At 39.1% G+C, this 16,773-nt stretch overlaps 1 protein-coding gene across 1 annotated transcript in view; it reads left to right on the top strand.

The window, feature by feature from the left end:
- The first annotated feature begins 1,383 nt into the window (after positions 1–1,383).
- The window catches only part of PAXBP1 (PAX3 and PAX7 binding protein 1), a 33,166-nt gene continuing 17,776 nt past the window's right edge, over positions 1,384–16,773 (top strand). The window contains exons 1-8 of the mRNA XM_027584276.2: positions 1,384–1,862; positions 3,361–3,489; positions 7,697–7,873; positions 9,022–9,243; positions 10,006–10,109; positions 11,127–11,344; positions 11,869–12,058; positions 15,711–15,834. Coding sequence (XP_027440077.1) covers positions 1,517–1,862; positions 3,361–3,489; positions 7,697–7,873; positions 9,022–9,243; positions 10,006–10,109; positions 11,127–11,344; positions 11,869–12,058; positions 15,711–15,834 — 1,510 coding nt within the window. The 5' untranslated portion in view covers positions 1,384–1,516. The remainder of the gene's footprint in view (positions 1,863–3,360; positions 3,490–7,696; positions 7,874–9,021; positions 9,244–10,005; positions 10,110–11,126; positions 11,345–11,868; positions 12,059–15,710; positions 15,835–16,773) is intronic.

Genomic DNA, 16,773 nt, shown 5'->3' with positions numbered 1-16,773 from the left:
TTGACAGGATGGTGTGGACAAAAAGGCACTCTCATATTTGCTGGTAAGAGTACAAATTAGCACAGATTCTATAAAGAGCAATTTAGAATTAGCTAAATTACAAATGCACACATTTGGATCTAGCACTTCCAATCCTGTTTCATTCTCCAGATGTGACCAATTTCCAGAACTTTTCACTGTGGCAATGAATATATAGTAAGATGGGAAATAACCTTAATATCAATTTTTATGGGGCTGGTTTAATAAATTATGGTACATTCCAACAATGGATCGGTATGCAGCTGGGTGGAAGGAAAGCCAACACTTTATGTACGGACACGAACCTAACTCCAATTTATGTTAAACTAAAAACATAATTTACACATGTGTAAAAAAGGTAATTCATAAAGATACACTTATTTCTTTTACGTTCACAGAATATCTCAGGGGGATCCTGAGAATTTTAACTGCTGCTGAACTGGAAAGCTTCTGGTGATGGGTGGGCTCTTTTCACTATACAAATGCCCTTTGTAACCTTTTGAATTTTGAGACATGAACACGAATTCACATATACTTGCACACGTGAAGGAAAAGGCCTCAAGTCTGTTGATAACGACCGGCAAGCCTGTGAGTTCAACCTCACAAGCCGGTACCCTCATTGGGCCTTGCCAGTTAAGACTGTTACCTCTGTGACGCAAGGCTGAAATGTGTCACAACCACCCCCACTCGTGCAAGCCGATTTTCCTTCCGTTTCTGAAATTAGCTATGTTTCAGAACTGCTCGCAAACTTGGCTTTCTTTCCAAAACGCTAAAACACTTTGCTTTCGGCATAACAGAGAAAGAGGCTAAAACACCAGGCCAGGTAACAATTTATCTATAAATGAAATTCAATGCTCTTTTGAAAGTGCTTTGTAGCTACAAAACAAAGCTGTAGAAATACGAAGTGTGACTCAATATAGTAGTAATTACCAAATTACAACTCAACTTACAGTTTGGGAAAGACTATCCACCCTGGGACCCTACTTTGCCTCATCAAACCTGGTTTCTCTTTTTGGCTCCACCCCCCCCACCTTCTCCTCCGCTCCCCCTTCCCTCTCTTCCCCATCCTTCCTCTCCTCCTCTCTTTGCCGGTCCTAGAGCTTGGCGGGAGGTTTCCTCGCTTGACTGACTACTCTGCGTAAGTGCGGAAGACGCACTGCGGTACCGTCGGCCGTAGGACGACCGAGCTTACTCTGTCCTCTCGTCTCTATGATCCTCTTTGTGACCCGGGGGATAGCGCCAGAGTCCTAGAGTTCCGTGCCAACAGTCCTCCACGCCGACAGAGGACAGCGCAAAAAGCTGACGTTCTCGCGAGAGGCGCGGAGATCTCTCCACGTATTGAGGGTGCGAGCGCATGCGCGCTCGGTGGTGCGCGGTAGACGGAGGGAAGACGGGACCCGGCTGGAGCCCCGGAGTGCGCGCGTGCGCCGTCGCGAGCTTGCCGCTGCCGGGGCAGCCGTGTGAGAGCGGGTGTGAGACCGCCGTGCGAGCCGCGGGAATGTTCCGAAAGGCCCGGCGAGTGAACGTGCGCAAGCGGAATGACTCGGAGGAGGAGGAGCGAGAGCGCGATGAGGAGCAAGAGCCGCCACCGTTGCTGCCGCCGCCGGGCACCGGCGAAGAACCGGGCTCTGGCGGCTGCGGCGACAGGGCCCCTGGGGGGGAGTCGCTGCAGGGCCCGGGGCCGCCGCCACCTTCCGCGCTGACCCCGGGCTCCGGGGCTGAGGCCGGGGGCTGCTTCCCCGGCGGCGCGGAGCCGGGCAATGGGCTGAAGCCGCGCAAGAGGCCGCGAGAGAACAAAGAGGTGGCCCGGGCCAGCCTGCTCAGCTTCCAGGACGAGGAGGAAGGTAACCGCCCCGCCGGACCCCAGACTCCAGCATCCCTTACCCTGGGCCCCCACTTTTAGTCCTCGCATTCCCTGGACGCCCAGCCCCCGCAGCCCAGAACGGAGCCCCTTCGCGCCCGACTTGCTGCACATCTTTCCCCGCCTCCGGCCTTCTGCTCCCGGCGGAGGACGCGTTCCCGCGCAGCCACCAGCCTTTTCTTAACAACCGCCTCCTCCTTACCGTCCTCCTGTGCGTTTCATGCTCTGTGGGGGCAGAAGCTCAGATCCGTCATTCTGAGTTTATCAAGTGGAAATTCAGTGTCCCCTTGTCCTGCTTTTTTCCTGGCGGATGTGTTTCAGGGTGAACTTGAGTTGGGTCCCCTGTCTGCTTTTGGTACAGTCTCTGAGTCCTCTGCAGGTCAGTGTGCCCACGCCTATTGGGGGATCTGTCCAGACATCCTTGACCAGGAAGGCTGGGTTTGTAAAGAGGAATCCTAAATCTGGGAACAGAATCCCCGGAGTTGAAGCGCTGGTTATGAGTGACCTTGGACCAGTCCCTTGCAAACGTCGAACTTCGGTTTCTCCATGGATATAAGTAGGGGTACAGATGTACGGCTTTCCTCGCATTGATTTTTGGACAATGAGGGGAGACGGTGTAATAGTAATTGAAGGCATTTTAGAGGCTAAGCTGCAGTGGATTTAGATTTCTGATCATATATGAGCCTTAAGTCTAACTTCCCGACCAGTTGCGTGTGTGTTTATGTAACCCAATTAAGTGCATGTTATGAAAAAAAGAAAGACTTTTGGATATCTCACTTGCATCTTGATGCAAGATGCTCTCATCCTTCCAGGAAGGTGGGCATTTTCTTTTTGGCCTTTCTGTTATTTCTTGTTTTGTTCGAGAGGACCACAGCCAGATTTTCTTTTTTCTTTCTTTCTTTCTTTCTTTCTTTCTTTCTTTCTTTCTTTCTTTCTTTTTTTTTTTTTTTTGATGATGATGCAGAAACTATTTGATAAAGTGTTTGTATCTGACTTTAAAATTTTCAAATCAGACAGGGGCTACATACCAAAACTTATTTTTGAAAAGTGCTTTGCTCTCAGCTTAATCTTGAATAATATATGTCAGTTTGTGATGGTTATAGATTTACTCAGATCTGACAGCTCTCTTATCCAACGTCTTTTGACTTTGGATTTTTTTTTCTGATAAAGTAATTAAGTGCTTTTTCAGTGATTTTGTTTTCTTCCTGAGGAAAACAATAGGACATATGAAAATTTTGTGTAGTCGCAGGTGTTATGCCTTTTAAAAAGTCTCAAATTTGCGTTATGTGAGGTTAATTTATGAAGTTGACAGCTTTTGAGAGTCTGTGACAGATTTGGAATAACTTCAAATTATGTGATGCTTTGGGGTGTATGAGTATCCATTTGGATGAATGTGAAAAGCACATAAGACCATGTGAAAGTTAGAAGGGAAAATACTGTCTGAAATGGTTGCTACAGCTTCATTTAATTTCTTTTCTAAGAAAATGAAGAAGTTTTCAAAGTGAAGAAGTCAAGTTACAGCAAAAAGATAGTAAAATTACTTAAGAAAGAATATAAAGAAGATCTTGAAAAATCGAAGATTAAAACAGAACTCAACTCATCAGCAGACAGTAAGTACCAAACTAATAGGATTCTTTTGAAACAACAAAATGAAAGCTCTTTCTCACAACTATTGATTGGATTTGCTGTATATATCATGAACTTGTTCAGTTGATTCTGTTGTTGTCAAAGGTCCAGATTGAATATTGATACAGTTCTGTTATTTAATTCTAACACAGTTGCACAGTAAATGCATTTTTTTTTAATTTGTCAGAGAGAGAGAGGGTGAGTACAAACAGGGGGAGCAGCAGCAGAGGGAGAAGCAGGCTCCCCGCTGAGTGGGGAATCAGATGCGGAACTCGATCCCAGGACCCTGGGATCATGACCTGATCCAAAGGCAGACGCTTAACCGACTGAGCCACCCAGGCGTCCCAGGAAATGCATTTTTAAGAAAATCCTTGCCACCGGAATGTTTCTGCTGTAGCACCTGAATCCTCCCCCACTTTTCTTGCTAGTGTTCAGACTGCTGTTAACCAGAGAAAGGAAGTTTCCCACTTAAGCCTGAGACACAGGTTTATTCCTGTTTGAGATAGTACTGTGTAAATTCCTGTGCTTGTATTTTATAGAGACAGGTGTTCCATTTCCTTGGTGGTATTTCCACAGTTGGTTTAATTCTTGCAGAACTTTAGGAACACCCTTGTTTTAATGTTTGTTGATAACACTTTCTCATTCAGCAGCCCTATCAGATACATGGATGAAGACTTCTCAGTGTGAGGCCCCTGCCTACATTGTACAGACATTTCTCAACACCCTTTCACAACTGAAGCGTAACAATTTTAAGAAGTTATTTGTCTTGGGGGAAAGTGGATCCATTATATATGCTGTGGTCTGAATTATTCTCATGCAAATGCTGAATCTTTTTATTCCATGGAATTAAGGATAGAATTATTATTTCACGGGTTCTCAGCCACAGGCTTAATGTGAAAAAGTATGTCATTATATCTCAAATTTACAGTCTAGTTTTGGAGACAGCATCACAAATGTCTACTTGGACCCAATGTTTGGCCAAATGTCCAATGAGTGGTTTAAAGGGGAACTGCATTTTTTTTAGTGGCAGGAGAAGGAATGCTTCAAAGATAAAGTGGAATATGAAACTGGATTTTTGATAATTTAAATTCCAAAAGATGGGAGCGGGAAGATACGGATGTATAATCAAAGATTAAAGTGACTAAGGCAAGAGCAAATACATCTGTCAGGTCAAAGTGGATGATTTATAGAGGAAGTAGAGGTTTAGGGTGAAAGGTACATTGTTGACAGATTGTGAAGGATGTTTAGTATCCATTAAAGGGGTTTAGAGTTGCTGTGTTGGATGGCTCGCCAAGATGGTGACATGATAAATGCCTTTTGAAACCTTAACCTTGTATTAACATGCAGAATGGATTGGCACAAGGAGAGATTGGAGGCCTAAAACAGTTTAAAATCAAGGGCCAGCTTTGATCCATTAATAGTGAGTTTGAAAAGGTCTTAGTTGAGTGAGACTGAGGCTTTTCCTGACTCAATGGGAAATAGTGGATGAGTTAAAAATGTTTGCTATGGGTGTGGGAGAAGAAATGGAAAGAAAGGATTATTTGAAAAACATTCCAAGGGAAAAATTGGTAGGCTTGATATATGCTTTAGCTATTGAATTTAAAAAAACAGTCAAATTTTAAACTTTTGTGACATGGTGACTGAGAGAACAATGCTGTATTATATACAGAAATAGGGAAGGCAGGTGGGAGGAGGAGTATTTTTAGGGGAACCAATTATTTTGGAGCCTAGGAAACTGCTTTTTTCCCAAATCTTTTGAGAACCAACTGTGTGCAGTATAATAGTGCAAGAAAGATCAGAAGTGAGAAGGGACCATTTAGAAATGGAAGCAAGTCTGGGATTTATGAGGTCTTCTTCTGTGACCTGTGATCTTTGTGACAAAGACTTCTACCTTTAATAAGTGTACACAAAGAGAAAAGGATTTACTAAATAAAATCATAAAGGCCAGAGAAGAGATAGGAAAAGTTTCAAGATGATGATGCTCATTTGAATGAGAAAGTACCAGAAAAGTGAGGAAAAGAAAGGACCAAGGAGAGGCCATTGGCAGGGTTGCTGTTGTTTTCTTTCTGGAGGAGGGTGTCTGGCAGAAGAGACAGGTCCACTAGCCAAGCTGTATCTGTCTGGATGAAGGAACATCTTTTGCTGAATTGCTCAACAATACTGTATGAATTTGTTGTAGCTGCAGCCATTGGGTTAGCTGGTATGGGAGCTTGGACTGAGAGAAATCAAAGGCCATTTGCCTAGGTTGAGGAACAAGTTGGTGATGAAGTAGAAGTCAGCAGGTCCACTGCTTTCCGGAAGTTTGTCAGAGAGAGAAGTAGAGGACAGTAACTAGAGGGACCATTGGGATCAAGGAGAAGTTTTTCAATAAGGAGAAAACTGTTTGTAGACAGAAAAAAGGTGAGGGAGAGCCTGGTCAAGTTCGAGGTAGAATGTTCACAAGAAGTTTCTTGATGTGGTAGTAGAAGAAATTGAGGGTCCTAGAGGAGCCTAGGGAAAGGTTATTTAGTATCTCTTTTTACAAAGACATCTGGAAGGATAATATATATCCACTGACAAAAATTCAAGTGTAACCATGTTGTGCACTTGTATGTGTTCAATCATAAAATGTATTTGCTCAGTCTTTTAAAATCTGCAGAAATCATTATCTGAACATAGATGATCTGATAGACCTTTCACAGTTCTATTGAAAGCCATCGATTTAGTGTGGGTTTAGAGTAGAAGGAAATGGGTAGTTTTTGACTCCGATTCTTGGGTAGTCTTTGACTCCCATGTAAACTGTATCCATCTGATAAGGTGAATTTTTAAATCTCATAGCATCGGAATGCACTTCAGAAGACAGGCTGTGGCTAATGAAATAGGATGGTAGATGAGAAGACTAAGGAGACTAAGACATAATGACCCGAATCTTAGTAAACTTAAAAGTGTGTATATGGGGGAGTGGTATTATCCCTGGGATTCCTATTGAGGGGAATGGAATATGGTTTGAAATGCATAGAGAATCTTTGAAACGGTTTTTGGGAGGGGAACATGCTAGGGAAACACTAGAATATCATATTTAGAATAAACTTTTACTATTTCATTATATTCATTGTGCCTGTTGCGTGCCAGGTTTAGTGCTCAAGGTGAAAAACACTTTGATTTTCTTGATTTTTGCCTGGGACTGATGGTGCAGTGGGGCTAGTTAGTTATAAGGAACGTAAAGCTCTGTAAAGATACGGTGGTGCCTCCTGGTATGCAGTGGCAGGAGAGCAGTGTTGCAACTGGTCTTATGAATGGCCTCAGAATTAGGGAGCTCTCTGTCTGTCCATATGGCAGAATATGGCACTCTGCAGCTCCCTTCCAGGTTTACATGTGGTTGTTTTTAGTGCCACCTGGTCTCTGACTTCTCTCGCTGTCTCAGTTCCAGGTTCCCGGAAAGAGAATCCGGTTGTGTCTGCTTTGGTCACAAATCCACTCTTGAACATTGAGTCATGGCAGTGGGGTCAGAGTTGCATTGTATAAATGTGACTTTTGGGTCTTAACCCCTTCAGGTGATGGATGACAAATGGTTATGAACTAAGAAGATAATCCTGAAGTATTCATTGCAGAAAGGTTTATGTGGTCCATAAGCATTGTTCTTGATAGAAAGCTGCCTCCAAGGGGCTTAGAGTTTAATGAAATGCTGATATAAAATGAAATAGTGATTCAAAGAGGTATGAACAGTTACCAGTGCTAGTTTAGAGGAAGAAACAAATCAAATTAATTTTGATTTGTGCAGAGAGGTTTATGTGGTCCATAAGCATTGTTCTTGATAGAAAGCTGCCTCAGAGGGGCTTAGAGTTTAATGAAATGCTGATATAAAATGAAATAATGATTCAAAGAGGTATGAACAGTTAGTTACCAGTGCAAGTTTAGAGGAAGAAACATATCAAATTAATTTTGATAAATTTAGTAAAATTTTGATGAAGTGAACTCAAGGTGGAATTGAGCAGAGCCTCCAAAGCAGCCCTGTGACGTTTATATTACTTTTACTTCCCAATTAATGCCTATTGTTGGATATTTCATTTTCATACATCAGTGGTTTGAGTTTTTTATAAATAATTAAAATAGTTCAGACTTGAATGAATTAAGCCTATAAACAAAACGGTGCCCACCTGATTTATGCATTCTATTTTAAATATATTTTAATAACTTTTTTCACAAATGTAGACGAACCACCTTTGGACAAAACAGGACATGTTAAGGACACCAGTCAAGAAGATGGGGTTATCATCAGTGAACACGGTGAAGATGAAATGGATATGGAAAGTGAGAAGGAGGAAGAAAAGCCAAAAGCTGGTGGCGCCTTTTCAAACGCTTTATCTTCTTTGAACGTTCTCCGTCCAGGTGTGTACTTGCAAATACTCCTCAGAAATGAAGGACTCCCTCAAGGAGGGGCCTGTGGAAAGATGGTGAAGGAAGGAGTTAGCTAAGTGGTTTTTCTTATGACATCCGTTTGAAGCCAAGGTGTTTTCTTTTGCAAATAAAGTGAGAGAACTAGAAACTTTCCAGTTTTCCAAGTTCATTCTCAGACAGGTATCTTTTGTTATCTGAGCAAATGTGGGGGCTTCAAGTAAATGGATAAATGGTACTAAAGTTTCTCTTTTTTTGTATTTCAGATTAAGACTTTAACATTTTTAGAAATGCTACTAAAAGCAAAAGTAAATGCTGTCAGTTTTATGCCCACGCTCTCTTCCTTTTTACTTTTCTTTAGGAAATAGTTTGCAAATCTGTTCACTGGGTAGTCAGTTTTCCAGTAAATAAATGCTTAGAAAAAGTGTCTAGCAGGGGAGGAACAGCTCAGTAAATTAAGGTACATTTACATGATGGGATATTCTAAAGCTATTAAAATAACATTAGATAAGTAGCAAGGCATTAATTTTTACTATAGGTGAAAGGTCAGTTCGAGTATGTCGTAGGTTATGCTTTATCTGTTCAATGAATATGGTTAAGCCATTAAAAATTGTGTTTATGCCAAACGGCAACATGGAAAAAACTTAACAATGCTTTAGTAGGAGGCAAAATTACTACAGAATATATTCAGTATGCTTACAGGTGAACTGAACACTATTTGCAACAGAAACATGCTATAATGGTTTTTTAAGGTGTGTTTGTGGGCACCTTTTTGTTTTTTGTTTGCTTTCTAGTTCAGTAATATGATTTGATTACTTTTGTTTATTTCTTAAAAATGAAAAAAAATTATAGTTACAGTTGCTATGGTGGATTTCCCCGTCCCCTCTTTCTCATACATATTGTCATTATATACATATATTTTAGTGTCCTTAGTGACTTTTAGTTTCCATTTAAGCTAAATTAAGAATAAATCAGTTGGACTACAGGCACAGTTTGGGAAGGGGGCACCAGCAACTAACATTAGACCATCACAATGACAAGCCTGTCTTGGTGAGATTATTTTACCCTTCATATTTTCCAGAAACTAGAAATTTTATACCCTAAAATCTCCATCTTTTATAATCCTTACCGTATGTTTCCAGGAGAAATTCCAGATGCAGCTTTTATACATGCTGCAAGGAAAAAGCGTCAAATGGCCCGAGAACTAGGAGATTTCACTCCTCATGATAGTGAGCCTGGTAAAGGCCGCCTTGTTAGAGAAGATGAGAATGATGCCAGCGATGATGAAGATGATGATGAGAAACGCCGCATAGTTTTTTCTGTGAAAGAAAAGTCACAAAGACAAAAAATTGCGGAGGAAATAGGTAACTTGATTTAATAGGATAGTAAGCCTGGCGCATTGCTATTAAATATGATTTGCTATTAAATATAGCCAAACAAAAATTACCCACATTTACTTAACTATGTTTGTTTATTTTTTTTAAGATTTTATTTATTTGAGAGAGAGACAGAGATAGCTAGAGAGAGCAGGGGCTGGGAGGAGGGGGAGAAGCAGACTCCCCACTGAGCAGGGAGCCCGACGTGGGGCTTGATCCCAGGACACTGGGATCATGACCTGAGCTGAAGGCAGACGCCCAACTGACTGAGCCACCCAGGTGCCCCTTACTTAACTATGTTTAATGTTTGAGGACTGTTTTTGCTTGGGTACAAGTGTCTTACTGGAATTTTTTTTAAAACTATAGCACGATTGTGATAGCTGTTTATTGAGCTCTTCCTGAATAGGCAGTATTGTGTTAAGCACTTTACATGCATAAATATATATAATCAGCTTAACATTCTTTAGAGGCCTGTAGGTTTTGTTCTTCCCTTTGTTGATTTGATGTCAAGCTCATAGATTAGGAAACCCTCCTAAGGTCTTAAGGGTTACATAATACTGCATTTTGCTTCAAGGGATACCGTGGCTAAGACAAGGTCGGGAGTAGCAAAGGAGAGGAGATCATGATAGACATTTTAGTAAGACTGACTTAGTACCAATAGTTTTGCTTAATTTTTGTGAAGTGCCAGGTTGGCATCTCTTCCCTCCCTACTTTTCTGGTATTTAATTTTCTTTGCTGCTATGACTGTAGGCATCGAGGGGAGTGACGATGATGCTTTAGTAGCTGGAGAACAAGATGAAGAACTCAGCCGATGGGAACAGGAGCAGATAAGAAAAGGAATTAATATCCCTCAGGTAAGAACTGAAGGATTTCACTTCAAAAATTAAAAAGTAAATTAAAAACCTTTTCTGCCTATTTTGTTGAGTTAAAAACATTGCACCTTGAATTGAATCTTTGTCATTCATTCAACTAACGTAATTAAGAAAATTACATAAAGTTACATATCCAATAAGCTTTTAAAAGAAACTGTATTATCTTTTGCTTTTTACAGTCAGAATGATGGAAAATTTTCTGGTTTCCTAGATCAGTGTTTCTCAGAGTGGTCCTTCAACCAGCAGCAGCAGCTGGGAGTTTGTTAGAAATGCAAACTCTCACCCTCTTGAGATCCAGGGAATGAGAAGCTGGGGCGGGGGCGCCCAGCCACCCATCCTGGGTCATCCTGATGCACACTGAACTTGAGAACCACTGTTTGGATAAAATCTTTCTTTCCTGTAGAGCTTATTGTTTCTGACTTCAGAAATTATTCTGTGGAAAATGGATTTCTCTGTTATATGAAAACTTACTCTAGATGGAAAGTCTATTCCTCAATAGTTACAACAGTTTGCTTTATGGAATTAAGTAGAACAGTGGAAGTGTTGTGTAAATGTGTAGACTATTTTGGTTACTGGTGTTTGACACAGAATTTTGCACACGTTTGGGTTATGTTAAGAAAATAGGGTACGTAGATGGCAGTCTCTATTTGCCGCTTATCTATTTATTCTCTACTTAGAACAAGTCATTTGTTCTCTTCCACTGATACCTTGGTGGCCTTGGATTATTTCCTATGTCCCTTCCAACTCTAAACTTCTCTGATATTATGTTTTCCTGAAAGTTATTAGAAATGAATCCAGTAATCCCGCAAGAGTTAGAATATTCATCCAGCCCTACTTTTACTTGATTCTGAAGAACTCTGCAATTATTTATTTTAATTAACGTAGTATTTGGAAAATGGTATAATTTTTGCTGTTTGTTTTTGCTTTTTTTTTAACCCTAAAGGCATGATATTACAGTTTTAACTGTTAGTTTTCATATATATCCCATTTCTTTTTTAGGTTCAAGCAAGTCAGCCCACTGAAGTGAATATGTACTACCAGAACACTTACCAGACGATGCCTTATGGTTCATCCTATGGCATTCCTTATAGTTATACGGCCTATGGATCATCTGATGCCAAATCTCAAAAAACAGATAATACAGTCCCTTTCAAAACTCCCAGTAATGAGATGACTCCCGTTACTATTGATTTGGTAAAGAAACAGCTTAAAGACAGGTAGGGCAGATCAACTTCTTAAAGACCTGTCCTCTAGCTTTCTGTTCCCTCAGGCAACATGTAGTCTGGGGTAGCAGATGCAGAATATCGGCAAAGAAGATTCACTGGCCCATCTTCAAAAGCTAAACAGAAGATGACTTCATACTTTGTTCTGCTACCTTCTTGGATTACTTCTGTGGAAGCCTCGAAAAGTTATAAAAAATGCCACTCCATGATCTTGTTGAAGACAGTTCTGAGTTTGTACCTCTTGGACTCTGAAAGAGTGTAGTCAAGATATGGGGGGAAAAGCGAAACAGATTTTGGTTAGCCCACCAAATAACTTTATATGAAGTCTGTAAACTGCCTTTTTTTTCTTTCTTTTTTTTTTTTTTTGAGAAAAAAGCAGTACAGATGAAAAGATGCCACTCCGAGTATTTTTATATTCTAATAGTGGAACTAAATGCATTATTATAATATTGCAAGAGTCCTGACAGCGTAGACTTTTGGATGTAAATGTGTTATATTTATCCTTTTGTGTTCTTAAGGTTGGACTCCATGAAAGAACTGCACAAAACAAATCGACAGCAGCATGAGAAACATCTGCAAAGCCGAGTGGACTCTACCAGGGCTATTGAAAGATTAGAAGGGTCTTCTGGGGGTATTGGTGAACGGTATAAATTTTTGCAAGAAATGCGAGGGTATGTCCAAGACTTGCTTGAGTGTTTCAGTGAAAAGGTAAGAATGCAAAAATATTAATCTCTTTGACTAAGGCAAAATTAGGGAGGTCTAGACGGCCTTGTGTAGATCATTTCTGTATTTCTCAGAAAATATCCACTGCATTCAGCTCTAGAAGTGATGAAAAGCCATGCTTCATTTTCTTCACTTCATTAGCGGCATTCTGTCTTGGGGGCGGCATAGTGCCTTTGTTGAAAACAAAAAAGATAAGGCATATTTAAATAAGACTTTGGCAAGTTGTGCTTAATATAGTGGTAGATTATTGGCCTGCCCTGAAATATTAGAATATAAGGTACTCCTCTGGTGGAATTTTCTTTTTTACAGTTTAGGTCTTAACTTATCTTTAAACTGTTTCTACATATAATTCCAAATAGGCATAAAGTTGCAAAATTTTATTAGTGTTTTTTTCTTTTAACTCTAGATAAAGTTGGTCACCATTGCTGCTGATAGTTTTCATCTAAATAAGCCTATGCTTCATCCATTTCAAGAACCGTATCATTAGTCATAATTTCTTTGAAGGCCTCATTTCTTCTGAGTTCGTTTTTTGTTTTTTTGTATGCTAGTCACTTGGAATAGTTTTTTGCATTCTACTGTGCAGTTTATTTGCATTTTTTTAAATTAGCTGCACATAGGATCCCCTTCTCAAATGACCTATTAATTGATTTTTCTTTTTCAAGATAAATGTAATCGGTGCATTGGTTTATAAGCATTTGTGGACTTTGTGGCCTTATGTTTTTTTTTTTTAAAAAAAATGAAAATCTTGAATATCCTGTCTGTAAACTTCCAAGTGATACAGAATTAGAAGGCACATTTTTCCCTTTTCCTTGGCTGTGTGGATTAGCATAGAATCTGTAAGCATAGTATGTTTGAAGGAGTATTTTATCATCTCTGCTGATTACTTCAATACCCTAAAGCCAAAGACTCACAAAACACTGCTAGACTGTCTTCCTCATGGGTCTTAATGGTTCTAGCCAGTCCGTGGTCAGATGCAGGCTGAGACAGCATTCGCCAGGTCTTACCTGTTGGGTTTATCACGTTCTTGTCTTACCACCTGATTTTCTGGAGAAGCAACTGTAGTCTGAGCTATGATAGCCCTTGTGGCAGATCACTGGCTTAGGGTGACAAGTACAAGGGTGGGAAAGAAACCTAGGTTTGACTCTGCAGGGGGCTAGAGTCCAGGTGGGAAGTAGACATAGGTGTCAGAGCTGGTGGTTGTGTCCTTCCTATTAATAAAGCCCTTTTGAGCCCAGTGGACCTGGTGGGAGCTGATCTAATAACCTTTTGTGACCAGATAAAGGATCTTTGTCTTAAACCATACTTTGTAAGTGAGGTTTGTCCCTGTCGAGTTTTTTCCTGGAAGTATCTGAGCCTTTGCTTTAGAACTTAGTAAACTTACATACTTGTAACTGTAAGCTTAACTCTTAAAAATTGACAGTAACATGATCAACTAGATTATATCATTCTTGAATTAAAGAGACTATTAGGACGTCTAGTTCATACAGTTTTCAACTGCTGTTTTTAAAAACAAGTAGTATACTTTATTGATCTCAAGTACCATGTTCCTTGAGAAATCACTTCAAATGTGCTAATGTGGTTTCACAGAGTCACTTACAGTGGTAGATAATCCTTTCTTTTAAGGATGAGTATTTTATTTCATGTTGACATTTTCATGTGCATTGAGTTTTATTAAGAGACTGCTTCTAAGTTAATACTGTCATTGTTGTCTTGGAAATATTTAGGAATAATTGGATACATTTGAATATTCCTTTTATACTATAAATTTGTTTCAGGGTAAGGCCATAGAAAGATGAACATTTCTTTGTTTTTTTACTCTTTTGTTATAAAAGTTTAAGTAGTTTTAAATTTAGATTTTTAAATTATTTAAAGATCATTTTAACTTTCCATTGTTTTGTTTCCCTATAGTCATCTTCCTTCTTGTGTTCTTCGCCTTAAATTTGGTCTTGAAATAAAGATAGTCAAGAACAGTTTTGAGTTTGGAGAGGGTAAAGAAATTGTCGTGGTGCATACTCTTGAGACAAATCAATATTGTTAAGAAACATGAAAGAGAGCTAAAGAATGTGTTTGAAGATTTTTATTCGCAGAATTTTCTCAGCTTTGTTGAAAGGCATTCCAATTACCTAAACAGAAAAATTACATTATCAGAATTTTAACTATAAGTCGAATAATTAAATTCTGTCTGATGCAACCTTAGGCAGGTAGCTCTTACGGTAGAGGAATGTTAACAGTCTCCAGGACTGAAAGAATGCACCTTAGGTGCATAGGTACATTTGTCTTTCGTCCTGTGTGGTGTGAAAAAAATAAGGGGGTGGGGATGTGTAAGTCACAGTAATACAGCACTAAATGCTTAAAAAAAAAAAAAATTACTCATTGTAAATTTTAAAGATAGAGCCTGTGGGCTCAGCTGTCTAAGATAATCAGTGCAGATTTGGGGACATTGTTGCCTATGGTGTGGCATATTAGAGATTAAAATAACTCCCATCAGTTTGATCTTTCTGTGAACATTTGCTGCTTTTTCAACAGAATCATGCAAGTGTATGAAATTGCTTTTATTACAGACATCTTTGAATTCCACCTGCCTTTTTTTATTTTCCATTTGCAGTCTGTTCAGTTCAGGAAGCTGCTATAACACTTGGTGCCAGTGTTCCCAAACTCTAAATAATGTGTTTTCCATTTGCACTAACCATCAGGAAACTAGAATTTCTGGTTTCCTCAGGTATGTGTAGTGGTTGTTAGTGTTTTGTGAAAGTTGCATAGCATTTGGTTATAATATAAGATAATTGACAAAAAGTTTTCTGTTTTTTCCTTTTAAAGTTAGGTTTCATTTTATAAGCTTTTGTACTCTGTATGAACCGAGTGAATGCTTAGCTGTGGGTATTAACCTGGAAAAATTCATTGACTTTGTAAACTGATAATTCATGTGATGAATTTTATTATTTCATTATAAAATATGGAAAAACTTAAACATTAACTAGCTTTCTGAGTTTGAACTCTTGACATTAGGTTAGTGAAAGCTAGAAATTTTATTTGCCTTACTAATGTAAGTGAAGGCAGTTCACATTTAAGAATGTGTAATAAAGTTGCAATGTAGTGTGACATTACTACATTACCGTAAGATACTTGGTACATACAAGTGGCAAAGCAGTTTAAGTGTCCAGAATTGGGCAGCTAGCAGACTCCCGTTCTTACCTGCTCGTGGAGCCCTTGCCTTTTTTTGGTACTGCACAGCAGTAATGGTTTATTTTAAGCTACAAAAATTCTGAGGGAGATCATGCTGCTGGAAAACTAAAAATGGACTTTAAAAAACTTGCAAATACTTTATTCTGAAAGAAAAGCACTACAGTTTTTGACATTTCTTTACTTGCTCTCTTTACTAATATTGAAGTGTTAAGTTTCCTAACCAAACTTTTACTCCAATAACTAGGCACTGGACATTATAGCTCTATATATGGATTAAAAGAAGAGCTGTTTCCTTAACATCGTAAAACTGAATTGCAATTTGTGTCCCTTTGGGAGTTTATGATTATTCTGTCCATAGAGGGTACTTTTTCAGAAATCCGGAAATAGTATGGAACCCTCAACGAAGTAAGCAACTGAGGAGTTTGGTGTTACGGAGTGTGTTGTATTTTTACAGGTGCCACTGATTAATGAACTTGAATCAGCAATACATCAGCTGTACAAACAGCGAGCTTCCCGCCTTGTCCAAAGACGACAAGATGATATTAAAGATGAATCTTCGGAGTTTTCAAGCCATTCAAGTCAGTCCATCTTGAAGGTTTTTATTATTCATTAAACAACCTTGTTTACTTAGTGCAGCCTAATTGAAAATTAGAGAGCTTAGCTTTTTTTTTTTTTAAAGAAACATTTCCTTGCTCTTGTGTCAGGTAGTTCTAAAACTTAAAACAGCATGTCCTTTGGATTTTGTTTAAGAAAATATAGCTTCGCAAAGGAGCTCAAAAACGTGCACTGATATTCTGTCAATCTTATTCTTCTTTGGACATATTTTTTTACTCTTTAGATTATAGAGAAGATATTTTCAGTGTTTTATCTTAAAACCACTATCATTTGGCCCCAATTGATCTCTTCCCCTCCCCCCATTTTTATCCTGTTCATAACACCAGTACAAAAGCTGTTGTTGATCACAGTGAAAGATTCTGAGTTTGGGGACTAGGAAAGTACTGAAAGGGGGTTTTAATGACATAACAAAGGATACAGCTCCAAGATTAGGGGATTTTTGAGCTTCATGTCTCGGAGAAAAGCAAAATTTTTTTATTCTCTAGTTTGCCTTTTATACTGGATTTTTTTAATAAGTCAGTTTCCTCTAATTCTTGAAATTTTAATGTAAAAGTTCAGAAATTCAGTTTATATTCCTTTCATTATGAGATGTGTTATGGAAAACCGAAATTAATTGGAAACCTCTTATTAAATAGTTTAGCTGAGATTCTTTAACCAGAAGTTTTAAACCTTTTAATTCCGTTTTTCCATTATGCTCCATATTCTTGGGTGCTCTGCTAGGAATTTTCCCAGCATGGATTTCTCGTGGCTTCTTTTGTCATCTCTTTGTTCCCTGTGTCAGCAGTTCTAAATGAAGTGTGCATGACAATTACCTGTAATACTAATTTAAAATGCAGGTTTCCTGGTCCTATCCCCAGAGATTTTTGCTAGGTCTTGGATAGTGACCAGTATCTTCTTGTTAA

The sequence above is a fragment of the Zalophus californianus genome, chromosome 1, assembly GCF_009762305.2.
Source record: "Zalophus californianus isolate mZalCal1 chromosome 1, mZalCal1.pri.v2, whole genome shotgun sequence".
Classification (NCBI taxonomy): Eukaryota; Metazoa; Chordata; class Mammalia; order Carnivora; family Otariidae; genus Zalophus; species Zalophus californianus.
Note: the sequence above shows the minus strand (reverse complement) of the source record. Positions and strands in the feature narration are given on the sequence as shown.